The sequence below is a fragment of the Manis javanica genome, chromosome 2 (genome assembly GCF_040802235.1).
Source record: "Manis javanica isolate MJ-LG chromosome 2, MJ_LKY, whole genome shotgun sequence".
In the NCBI taxonomy this organism is placed as follows: Eukaryota; Metazoa; Chordata; class Mammalia; order Pholidota; family Manidae; genus Manis; species Manis javanica.
Genome location: NC_133157.1, coordinates 147,261,300 through 147,274,387, shown reverse-complemented (window position 1 = coordinate 147,274,387; position 13,088 = coordinate 147,261,300). Strand labels below are relative to the sequence as shown.

General features: G+C 36.4%; 2 protein-coding genes across 7 annotated transcripts in view; both read left to right on the top strand.

Annotated features, from left to right (window-relative positions):
- The window catches only part of ANKRD26 (ankyrin repeat domain containing 26), a 118,049-nt gene extending 112,565 nt beyond the window's left edge, over nt 1–5,484 (top strand). For all 6 annotated transcript variants that reach the window (XM_073229557.1, XM_036998266.2, XM_073229556.1 and 3 more), the window contains 2 exons: nt 4,056–4,101; nt 5,241–5,484. In XM_073229557.1, coding sequence (XP_073085658.1) covers nt 4,056–4,101; nt 5,241–5,377 — 183 coding nt within the window. In that variant the 3' untranslated portion in view covers nt 5,378–5,484. The remainder of the gene's footprint in view (nt 1–4,055; nt 4,102–5,240) is intronic.
- Nucleotides 5,485–5,622: 138 nt separating this feature from the next.
- The window catches only part of LOC118968284 (uncharacterized), a 90,145-nt gene continuing 82,679 nt past the window's right edge, over nt 5,623–13,088 (top strand). Inside the window, exons 1-2 of the mRNA XM_073229560.1 lie at nt 5,623–11,378; nt 12,556–12,725. The gene's annotated coding sequence lies outside the window, so the exon portion shown is untranslated. The remainder of the gene's footprint in view (nt 11,379–12,555; nt 12,726–13,088) is intronic.

Sequence of the window (13,088 nt, the reverse complement as noted above, 5' to 3'; positions counted from 1 at the left end):
TAAAGGAAAAAGGAAGGAAAAACAGGGAGGAAAGGGAAGCTCAATGAACTCCTGCTTGGCATTGGGCAAATCCCTTGCCAACTGCTAAAGCCAGTGTCACCTGGTGTCTGGTATCCACTTGAATCTGCATGGTGTAGGAACTAAGCCAACTACTATCCAGGATTTGGGGGAGCCACAGAGCACTTGATGGAGTGAGATTATATTCTGAGGACTTCCCAAAACAAAGAAAAGAGATTTTCAAGCAGGCTACTAAAGAGCATGATGGCACAGCTGTAGTTCCATCAGGTCACCCAGGGGAGGGGGACTTGCAAGCTCAAAGGAGAGCTCTCAGCAGCCCCACCCTGCTTATCTGGAGTAGAACAGAGAGTGACACACTCAAAGAAAGGGAAGTGTGGCAACCTCAGAGAGGAGGTACACTTAAAGGGTGTTGGGTCTGGGGTTTTATAGAGCCTTTTGGGTGATTTATAATTCCTTTGAAGTTTTGTCTTAAGAATAGGGTTATTTAGGTGACTTTTGGCCTGGATGTCAGCATTCTTTGTCCACATAGGTTTATTTACACTTCTGAGGTCTGTCTCCTGCCCTGGTGACAAAGTTACTTGATTAAGGGGCTGAAAAAAAGGGAAAAACCGCATATAGGTTGTTAAAGAATAAGCTGGGTCTTTTAGCAGGCTAAGTAGATGTTCCAATGGCATAATCTTGTTGGAGCAATGAAGACATGGGCTGCTCTTGGATACTTTTGTTTATCTGAGGTATATCTGGACATTCTAAGTTATTCCTGGCCTTTGGAACTTCAACTGATTAACTTATTAACTGTGTAAGTCCTTTCTGGCTCTCTGGTTTTATCTGGTTCACTCTTTTTTTCTTTGGTATCATTAATCTACAATTACATGAGTAACAGTATGTTTACTAGACTACCCCCATCACCAAGTGCCCCACACATACCCCATCACAGTCTGGTTCACTCTTTGAGTCCCATTTAGTGGGCTTCACTGGCCTCATTCTCCCTCTATCTGCTCATATCTATTTTTCTGCCTAACAATACTAATGAATTAGAGGTTGTAGTTTAGATGTGGAACAGTGCAGTCTTCTAAATACTTCATCCCAAATAACATGTTCTTCTAAATTCTGACTGAATTTAAATTATAATCAAAATTAATCATGTCTTTTGTACATAACTAATTATGAGAGGTTGGACAGAAATATGCTAGATGATAAAGAGAAGTCTGTTTTATTTCAAATTTTGCTATAAGCAATCCATAACATGGATAATTTACTTATTGATTGATTTTGGTAAACCAGGTTTTATTTGGAAGAAACAAATACTTCTTTTAAGGAAGAATTTCCTCAAGTTTAGCTTGCTTGATTCAACTAAAGATTTTCTTCTTCAAGGTCCCGTTCCTATGAATAATAAATGTGTGTTTTATAAATTGAGTATATTGGTTGCTAAGAGGATTTAGGATATTAATTTTATTCCTTTATTTTTATTCATGACTTTAAAGCTTATAATCTAGTTAGAAAGCTATTTTGTGTCTCAGACCTATACAACACTGGGCTACATGACAAGGTTTTACATATTCATTTTCTCTGAGTTAAAGTTAAAAATATATGTATTTTTCTTGAATTTGATGAGGTAGCTGGTGTAGAACTCTAGGCTTGGTTAAGAAAACCTAAAGCCCATTCCTTGCCTGCAGCTCATTGGTTTTGTGATCTTAGGCAAGTCTCACTGAGCCTTGTTGCCTCTTAATGTAAAATTAGTGACTTTAAATAAATTAGTGACTTTCATACCTTAAAACATTTTTTCTTTCAAACAATAGAATCTTTCTTTAAAAGAGAAAAAATTACATTAAACTATTACATAAAACAGAGATAAGTAGAGCTGCCAGCTAGAGAGATGGAGTGAGGCAGTGTCCCCAGTGGAACCTTAGATTTCTAAGGACAGTTTGAGGGCCAGCAATTATGAGAAAACCCTTCTAATTAATAATCTTTTAAGTTAAAATTTGCTGATACATTGTTTTCTTGTGTGTAATTTTCACCCCTTCATTTTTATTTATTTATTTTTATAATTGGGGTATCCTTGATATACAATCTTATGAAGGTTTCACATGAGCAACATTGTGGTTACTACCTTCACCCATATTATCAAGTCCTCACTCCCACCTCATTATAGTCACTGTCTATAAGCATAGTAAGATGCTATAGAGTCATTACTTGTCTTCTCCATGCTCTTCTGCATTCCCCGTGATCCACCTATATTGTGTGTTAATCAAAATGCCCCTTAATCCCCTTCTCCCTCCCTCCCCACCTACCCTCCCCAACCCCTTCCCTTTGGTAACTGTTAGTCCCTTGGAGTCTGTGAGTCTGCTGTTGTTTTGTTCCTTCAGTTTTGCTTTGTTGTTATACTCCACAGACAAGTGAAATCATTTTTCTCCCCTTTATTGTTAATAAATGGAAAAGTATAAATAAAATTGCAAATGTGTTCTCCTTATTAATGGACTTTGAGCTACTTCTACCATCATAACACAGTCCTTACCTAGAAATCAACATAAATGTCAAGGAAGTAAATATTTAGGAAAAGAACTTTTGGGGAAAAGATAATTAACATTACATTGGTAGTTCCTTAATTCATGTTACATAAAAATGTGATTTACATTTTACATAGTGTTTATAAACGGTAATACAAAATTGTTTCAATCAATAAAGGCTTCTTCTTGAACTGGGATTGAGTTTTTAATTTTAAAGCCCTGTCTAGTAATGTTGTTGTCACATTATTCCTTTCATAAGGCCTGTGTGTAATGCAGTTGTCACAAAAGTGTTATGGAAAACAGTTTCTGAAAATATTGGAAACATGTTAGCCAAAAAACTTGTCTTCGCACCTAAAATTTGTAAAGGCATGACATATCACATGATCATCATCATCACAGTGTTTATTATATTCAGTATACTGCTTTAGACCCTATTTTGAAGGCAGTTAGTGAGAGGATCCATTTTATCGGAAAGATTTAAATAAGAACACATTTATTGTAATAAGATGCAGTATAACCCTTTTATTGTAAAAAGGACACTTGTATTATAGTTTGAAATATTCTCCCACATTTTATAATTAAGTAGGTAAGTATAACTAGTCAAGGGTTTCCAAAATTGGCCCCAACTTCTAGAAAGGAAACAAAAGTTACAATTAGAGAATTTTGTATCTTTTGCCTTGTTTCTAATTCTAGAAAGTTATTAATTTGGAAACTAAGTTCGAAAACTAGCTCTAGCCTCTATTTTTCCTTTCTCCAAGCAGATTTTCTGAAATCTTTGCATCCATATGAATAGAGAGGTGTTTTAGTCATAATACAGATAACAGATTGTTTATACTTCATTTTTTGCCAGTAGAATTTTTATATTACATTATTATGACAGTCCACTTTCTTCACTTTATCTATTTAAGATCCTATTCTGAAAAATTAATAGCACAGATGGACAGTGACTCTAATGGGGTATGTGGTGGGGACTTGATAATAGTGGGAGTCTAGTAAACATAATGTTGCTCATGTAATTGTACATTAATAATACAAAAAAAAGTGAAAAAAATTAAGAGCACAGACCATACCTTAAGATTTTAATTTTCTAAAACTCCAAGAAGGGAAAACCCATTCTTTGGAAAAATTAATTAGAGCAAAAAAAAAAAAACTGATTAAACTTTCATAAAGGGCAGTTTTTCTAAGAATTACAAAGTAATATGTTCAGTGTACAATATGACTTGAATTGTTTAAATTTCTTCACACCAGTAAGATCAAACATCACCTTTGTGAAATTTTGTAAATCCAGTACACCAATGTTGTACTTTTTGTCAGGTTAATCAAATAGCATTACAGATACATGTTATCTGAAATTAAATAGGAATTTATTTTATTTTATTTATGTGATTATTTTTCTATTTAAACAATCCCCAAGTTAAGTCTAGTTTCTAATAAAGGTATTATTTAAAGGCCATATTTCATCAGCTATGTATCATTTATATGATAATGTCTCATTTAACTTAAAAATTATAAATAACATTTGACTTATTTCAGGTGCAGCAGGAATTGGAAGAGAATATAACTAGAGAACTAGAAGAAGGTATGTTGGTAAAATATATGATTAAATTTATATGTCATTGCTTTCTGGAATAAATGCTAAATACTAAATAGCAACCCTTTGCATTGTTTGGATAATAGGTATTACATTAAATATTTCTTATACATATCTAATGAAAAATGTGAAAGCATAGCCATTCATAATGAAAAATATTTTTATTCCTCATTTATTAAGGATGTTCCACACCTTTTTAAAAATCTAAAAATGTCCATGTATCTGTTCTTATTTTTAGCTACACCTTTCCTTTATTTTGGCTATTCCTGTAGAACTGTCAACCTGCACTTCTCAGAACACATGGGTTTCATCAACTATTCATGTTTCTGGTAGTGATTTAAGGCTAAAAAATTGAGACCCATCTACTAATAGGCAATTATAGTTTGAATAACTGTCACTTCATTGGTGACATTTTAATCTCATTGATTTGACAAAACATTGATTTTGTTATTGGTTTTACCTTTTACTCCTCAGGAAAAATTCAAATTCCTTAGCAAGGAATAAAAACACCCAAATCAGTTTGGTTCTTGCCAAAATCCTTCCGCCTCATCTCTTGCTACTTACCCTACTGTGCCCTTTTGCTCTAGCCTGTTGTCAAACTAGCCTACTTATAATTCCACAGATGTTCTTCCTCACCTCTAGCTCTTTGCAGATGCTTCTTCCCTCTATCTGGCACATCCTCCCCCTGTCATCAGGTATCAGTTTACATCACCTTTGCCAAACAGCTGACAACATTGACACAAAACTGGGATGTCCCTTCTGTGTGTTCCAGTAGTGCCCTGGTTTATACTTTTCATGGTATACCTGACTGTTTGGGGACTGCCGGTCGGTCTGTTTTTCTAGGTTATAGTATACGGTGGTCAGGGTGACCTGTGTCATCTTTATCTTGTGTAGTTCCATCTTGTAATGAGAAACCCAGAAGCTCTGATACTTTGCCACAGTAGCAACTGATTCAGCGTGCAACCATGGGAAGTTATATTTACTAGTAATCTTGTATTTTGTATTATAGTTGTATATAGATATTTTTCATTCTCAACACTTAAAAAGGTTCCAACTTTTTTTACTAACGTAACACTTGTTAACTCGGAAGTATTTTAAATAAAGAATATAATTATTTTTCTTTCCAGCTGCTGCTGAATTTGAATCTGAATTCTGTAGAGTTCCTCCACTAGGATCTACTGATATGTCAAATCCAACTCAATATCTACTTTTGAAAACAGCACAAGAATATGCACAGATTTTGAGGAAAAATTATATGATCTGAAAGATAAATGTAAAAATATATATACTGGTCTGTTTATATCATCCTTTTGCATTAAACATAGGACATGTGAAAATCTTTATTAAAGGAAAATATTTTTGTTTCATGTGTATGATGAAAATTTATACACTATTTTAAACTTTATTTCCTGGCACCTTACTAACTTTTAAGATTTTGTGAATGAAAGCTGGCACTATGGAGCTGCCTGAGTACCAGCTATTTAAACAGCATCCAAACACTCACATTGTTGTTAATACCTCAGGGGGGTTAATTTTTAGCTTTTTTGTATTTTCCAATTTTTAACACGATATACGGACCTCAAGATGTAGACAGACATTTTGATATGCTACTGCTATGGATATTATCAATATTTTGATGTGTTAATGATTGTTAGAGTGCTATAAAATATTTAATTTAATTTTAAACACTGATGCACAGATATTTTTTCATGAAGAAATAAGATTTGCCTAAGGCTTTTCTCCTTTTCTATTTATTTATTTTGATTTATTTTTTGGGAAACAGTGTTAAAATTAGAGAAAAGTTCCCAGTTTTAGTACAAAGAGCTTCATTCCCTGGCATCATCTGAGAATATTTGCTGACATTAAGCCACCTTCCCTGATTCCTTTAGTGTTTATTTCCTACATGTTAGTATGTTCCACATAATTACCAGAAAATTAACACTAATACATTTGAGCATTCAATCCTCATGTTTTTTTCACATGTTGCCACTAGTCTGTAGTGTCCCTTAGAGCAAAAAGATGCCATTCAGACCCACACATCACATTTGGCTGTTGTGCCTGTTAGTCGCCATCAGTCTGGAACAGTTCCTCAGTCTGTCCTTGATTTTCATGACCTTAAATCTTTTGAAGAGTAAATCCCAGTAACGTAGAATGTACCTCAATGTGGATTTTTCTGTTTTTATTGATAAGCTTCAAATCAAACACTTTCAGCCAAAGGCTTACAGAAGTGGTCCTATAGTCTTTCTCCCTGCATCCTGTCATTTGGCCTATGATTTTGATTTGTCCCCTTCCTGGTGATATTATAGCAATGGTCACTGAGAATGTAGCAAGGCCAGATTTCTCCACTAGAATGTCCCCTTTTCACTTTATAGTGAATTATTATTTTATAGGGAAGAGCTTTGAGACTATGTAAATGCCTTTGTTCCTCATCAAATTTCTGATTATTCATTTACTTCCGTCAATATGGATTCATTGTTTATTTTATTCAGTGGGCTATAAATTGTTAATACCATTTTTAAAGTTCATTTTTCTTTTAGAAATGTTCTATTTTGATAATTTCAGACATATGGAAAAGTTGCAAGAATAGTGCAAAGAACTCTTGGATCCCATTCCCCAAACAACATTTTACTGTATTTGCTTTATGTTTTCTCCCTTCTTCTCACTTTCTAGATAAATATGCAGGTAGGAATATAATAGGTTTTTTTTTTCCTGAACCATTTGTAAATTGTAGACATGATTACTCCTATGAACAAGGAATTATTTTAACATAACTGTAGCATAATTATCAAAATCAGAAAGATCTATCGACCCTATTCAGATTTTGCTAATTGTCTCAATAATATCTTTTTTAGGCAGAGAAAAGCTATTATGCTGTGTTGTGTCCAAACGTCCTCTGTCTTTAGTCGCCTTCAATCTGGGGCAGTACGTTAGTCTTTGATGTTCATGATATGTACATTTTGAAGAGTGTAGGTCAGCTGTTTTATAGGTATTTTGGTTATTCTGAAGATTTTTCCTCAGTTCAGGTTTGTTGGATATTTCCTCATGAGCAGATTCCGGTTATGCCTGTTTGGGCAGGATTGTCACACAAGTGATGCTGAGTTCATGTCAAAACAGTGAATCTTGAAGGCACAGTCTTGGTACCATTTCTGGCAATGTTGACTTTGATCATTTCGTTAAGAAATGTCTGTCAGGTATGAATTCATAAGTATGTAATTGGATAACTAAATTAAAAGTTTAACTTTGATTTTAAGATACAGTTGATATTAACAGAACTTAAATAATGTATGTATTATACTTAAATTGCCCTTTTTAGTACACTCATAACTTCTTTTACCATTACCGTGGCCTCTATACAATACAGATTCATGTTTTGTAATTATGATGCTAACCATAGTCTTAATCATTTTTATTAATTACCACCTATAAGTAGCCAACTTTTCTTTTCTTCAGACAGAAATCTACAAGACAGGAATCCAAAAATTGCTGATGTTTTTTTACAAATACAAATTGTAGATTATCCTTATAAATTTTTCAGATTGCAAAAGAAATGCGTATATAAAATCATCGGACATTTTGATGTTGAATCATTTGATAATGGATAGGAGTAAATTCAAATGTTTTTGACTAAAATTTTTTATTTGTGGCAACAAAAAATGTTGAAAATTCTTTGATTCTTTTCCCTTTAAGAGGGGAGCCTTATTCTCCCTTTAGTATGGACTACACTTAGGGGTATATTTCTAATGAATAGAACAAAGTGGTCATGACAATGTGCGACTTAAGAGACAAGGTAATGAAAAGCACTAGTGTCCTCCTTTCTGTCTGAGATCATTTGTTCTGGCAGAAGCCAGCTGCCAGGTGGTGAGGACTCTCAAGCAGCTTTATGGAGAGGTCCCTGTGGAGAGCTGAGGCCTTCAGCTGATAGCCATGTGAGTGAGCCATCTTGGAAGTGGACCCTCCCTGCCTGCCTTGTAGTAAGTTACAGATAATCCATTTCCGTTCATGTATCAGGGACAAAATAATATTCAGAGACTGACTTTTGCAGGGGTACATCATGAAGATTCATGTCCTTAGAAGTTTGCAGGAAAGAGGTGTTTTTGTTTTAATCAGCTGGATGCATTGAAAGTGTTGTTCATCAAGATGACAGTGTTTGGAGGTGTCCTATTAATTGTCTGACTGGGCTGTTGAATGCAGTATTAAACCTTTTGAAATTGAACTTCAAGAACTTTGTATCAAGGAGACCTGATTTTAAGAGAATTTATCATCAGCTGGATGGAGAGTTTCTGGTATGTGATGTTGGTGGGGATGGTGAAAGGATTTTATGTACTATAGGCAATCTTAACTGGGCTTGTATAGGACCCATATGCATTTTAAGCTATGAAAGATGGTAAACACATTTATAAGTCCTGGTTGTTTAGTTGGCTGAATACACTTGAATTTAAATTGTAGAATTAGGAAAGATACAGAACGTGAACTTACTCATTGAGAAGAGATCAAACCATCTCTTAAATATGACTAATTAAAATAATTTAAAACTTTTCAAAGAAATAGAAAATATGCCTTAAAATATTTTGATTACTATAGTTTTAAAGAACTTAGTATTTCTGACTTCAGTACATCCATTACCAAAAATGCTGAAAAGAAAAATATTTGGGAAAATAAAGGTAACTGAAAATCTCATTACTCAGAGGTCCCATTTTAGAATAAATTCTTAAATTTTTAAATCTCTACACAAATATGTATATGCGTACTATTTAAAAGAATGTTATAGTTCTACAGTCTACTTTTTTCATTTAACAACATACTGTGAATTTACTTCTCTATCAATAACTATGGAATGAAAAGTAACTGGAACCTGGAGTCAGATTATCTGGGTTGGAATCCTTGCTCCTATATTTACTTGCTGAGTGACTTTGAACATGCCACTGAACCTATCAAAATTCTGGCTGTCTTCATCAGTTAAATAGGAAGTATGATAGAAACTAATGTTTATGGCAATAAAGTAAGTAAAATACATAATACAAAACCTGGCATATAGTAAGAAACCTTTTAATTTATTAATTAAAATTTATTTAGCATCTACTGAGTTCATTATTGTTACACTAGGAGATAGTGTTGAATAGAGTAAAGAAAAATAAAATAGAAAGTATGTAAATTATGTGAATATTGCTTAAAATATTTTACATTAAATAATTCTATAAAGTAAAACAGAGAAAAAAAATTGCCTGCCATATGGAACTTACATTCTAGAGGAAGAGTGTGGTAAAATAAAAAGTAAATATTTGGTCTTTGTTCCCAGTTCTTGGCAGAGCTCCTAAAACCCTTGGAATTTCCTGTGTGACAGGACCATCTTGTTATTCTTAAGGAGACCCTTTGGGTCACATTTGGATTTATGCCAGATAAGGTGATGTAGGGTGGGGTGTTTAGACAGTCTCAGGGCTGCAGGTGATCTCTTGAAAGATATGGTGTGTTTAGAAGTTAGAAACTCTGAGTCCCAACCCCCTAGTCTCTGGGAGAGGAGGGCTGGCCTGGTGGCTGAGCTCTAAAAATGCTTGAACAAGGAGATTCAATGCAGACATTCTCAGTGCAAGAGGGTTGTTCACTCCCACTCCTTGGGACACATGAGCTCTTTTGCTTAGGACCCTTTTGGACCTCCTCCAGTACACTTCCTCACCTGGCTGTTCATTTCTGTTTCATAATGGACCAGTAAATGTAAGTTTTCCTTCTTCTGGGAGCTGTTCTAGCAAATTATTGAACCTGAGGAAGGTGTTGTGGGAACCCGTGATTTATAGCTGGTAGAAATATGGGTGGCCTGGGACTTGCGACTGGCATCTGAAATGGGGGCAGTCTTGTGGGCCGGAGCCTTTACCTGTGGAGTCTGCCCAACACTGGGTCGATTAGTGTCAGATTGCATTGAATTCTGGTTTGTTAGTTGGTGTCCAAGAATAGGTTGAGACAGATAATAAACAATACATACATAAATAAGTAAACACATAAAGTATGTTAGATACTAAAAGTATCAAAAAGAAAAAATAGAGCAAAGGGGATAAATATTTTTAGGGGAGGGTTGTTGAAACTTTAGGTTGGCTAGTGAAAAGACTTGCAAAGAGGAGACCCCTGAGTTAAAGAACTGAAGGGAGCACCAGAACAAGCTGTTACTGACAGGAGGGAATAAACAGCCACGCAAAGTCCATGAAGGAAGGCTGCCAGGTGTGTTCCAGGAACAGCAGGGAAGCCAGTGTGGCTAGAACACAGAGAATGAAGTGAAACATGGCAGTGAGTAAATTTGGAGAGGTAATAAAGAACCACAGAGGGCTCTCTATGTCCTAGTTAGATATTTGGCTTTTACTGTAAAGGAAAAATACCATTTGAGGGTTTTGAGCAGAGGAGTGATGAGATCTGGCTTTTGGTTTTAATATAGCAGATTCAGGGACAGTAGTTAGGAGGTTATTGCAAAAGTCCACATATAAACAGTGGTAACTTAAAACAGGTTGGTGCAGTGGGAAAGTTAACAAGCATAAAATTCTGCATATATTCAGACTTGTTAAGAAATGTCTGAATGTGGGTAAAATTGTAGCATTTCCAGAATATCTCGCCTGGCTTTAGTATATCTGCATATCAATAGGCGTTCAGAGGTAGAAAGAAGTATGGCTTTAGTGCATTTGCATCTTTCCTCAGAGGTGGAGGAGTTCATCTCCATATCAATGGGTGATTTACCTGGACAACTGAGGACTTATCTGTACCTGAGAGGTGAGAGGGAGGGACAGTGTTGTGGCTGCTGGAGCAGAGGAGAAAGATGGCCTGAGACTGCAGTTTGTAAGAAATAAATGGGTTTCAAACTTTATTTCTCCCTTTGACTGATTTTGGTTTTTAGGAGTATTTTGCCCGGAATTTCCTTTCCCCAGACTGACAATTGGCGTAGTATTGGCAGGATTCCTGTGAACCCAAAATCTGTCATAATGGGTGCGAACTTTGGGAGGGCCGCCCCTAGAAATGATGGAGAAAAGCGGTGCTCATGCCAAGGGACATGTGTCTACACTCGTGTGGTCCTGGAGGCACCACCGCTGCTGGCCACGCCAACCCCGGCCCGTGGCTCAAGCCTAAGGCTACTGCTTCTACCACTGCTGCTGCTCTTGCTGCCAGCCGGAACCTGGCCACAGCCATAGAAAGGAGCAGAGGTCCGGATCACCTTGATAGAGAAGAAACTGTCTGCTGGGTACCATGCCTTGCTGGCTACAGAGCCCATCACCGGAACAGCTCTGACCAAGGTAATAACCTCCTATCCCATCGCAGGGTGGGTGTGAGAGTGGACCCAAAGGCCATGGAGTAGGGTGGCACAGACACCTCAAAAGACAATGTGGGCCCATCAGTGGGGCTTGTCTTTCACCTTTGAAGAAGCCAGCCAAGTCCAGAAGGAGTGCCCGGCACATTTTTAAATTAGTAGACAAATGTTTATCTGGAAGCCTGAGACTCTGTAAAGCAAATAAATTAAAGAAAGTGGGTTCTTCCAACAGACTTTATCCTCTATGAAGGATGTTATTGGTGGGTGACATACAGTAGGTATTTAATAAATGTTCATTGAGTGATGAATGGTGGGAAGGGTAGATTTCCTTTTTACACCTAATACATTCACTAGTACTAAGCATACTTGTGTGAACATCTGTATTCCTCTTCACACATGATCATTAAGTATTTTCCAAGGAGAAAAAAAAATCCTGGCCAGATAAAAGCCCTGCAAAAATGTCCAACATACGTTGTGTGTCGGTAGGTTTGCATTTATTGCTAAAAACAACCCATGCCGGCACTCCCTCCCTCATGGTTATTGACGTAATGTGATTTCACATGTCGGAATGTTCTGGATGGAATTTGTCACTGCTTGTATTCTGAGGACTTTCCATTGAAAGTGACAGATGGCATTTTCCTAGTGTCTCTAAGATGGTTCAGGTCAGTCAAGAGGGCTTAACATTTAACAACTGGGCAAGTGGGGTGTACTTATTTAAGGTGAAGCCATATAATTACACTTGGCTTTGTGCAATGTTGGTTTGAATGTATTTCTTTTACACTTTTAAAAAATACAAAAGTACAGTGAACAACTCACAGACAACAGGTAAAAACTACCTCTGCTCTTTTTTCAAAATGGGAATTCAGAGGCGTAACTCTGCAGGAGTGTCCCTCAGATAGGAGAGATTGCCTTAGTGCCTAAATCATACTGCCCGGAAAGGCAGGGCATGGAGACCTCTTTCCCTTCTACCATGTCATGACTTGAAATCTGTGTTCAGAGTGTGGTTTCAGAAATGGGAAGGGACCAGTAGAATTTTAAATTAAAATAATTTGGACTGTGAAGAAAAAATTAATACATTGATATTCATGGAATATATTCAATCTTGTTAAGAGTTTTAAATATGGTTGGAATTAAATAATACATATGTAAACCATATGTTTCAGCCATTCACTGGATTTGGGAGATAACATTCGACTTGATTTGTTTGATGGTGGAACGCTCGTGATCGAAAACATGCACGAGTCAGACCAAGGTGCATATCAATGTGTGGTCAGAAACTCATCTGGGGAAGAAAAGACACCGAAGGCCAGGCCCAGATACTCCACTCCTCCAGGTAAAGCTGCTCCTTCCTGATTGAACTCAGTGTAAGCGCATCAGTTAGCCAGCAGGTATTCCCATTAGAATGACTTTCTAGAGCCTCTAAAGTATGTGATGCTTAAAAGGGAGACAGTTGCCATTGTATGTCACCGTATAATCTTGTTTTAGAGAAACTTGACTTTTTTTCTGTTGAAGCTTAGTTTCCTCCCTTAGTTCTAGTCTCTTCCAGTCACCATAGGTGCTTTCCTGACTTTGTTACCTGCTTAGGTTTCTCAGAAGATCACCCAGCACCCTGGGCAGAGGGAAACAGTGGCACCTCGGCAGGAAGATCATCCTTTAAACATTTCACTCAGTCCTTCATTCCTAATTAATCCACTCA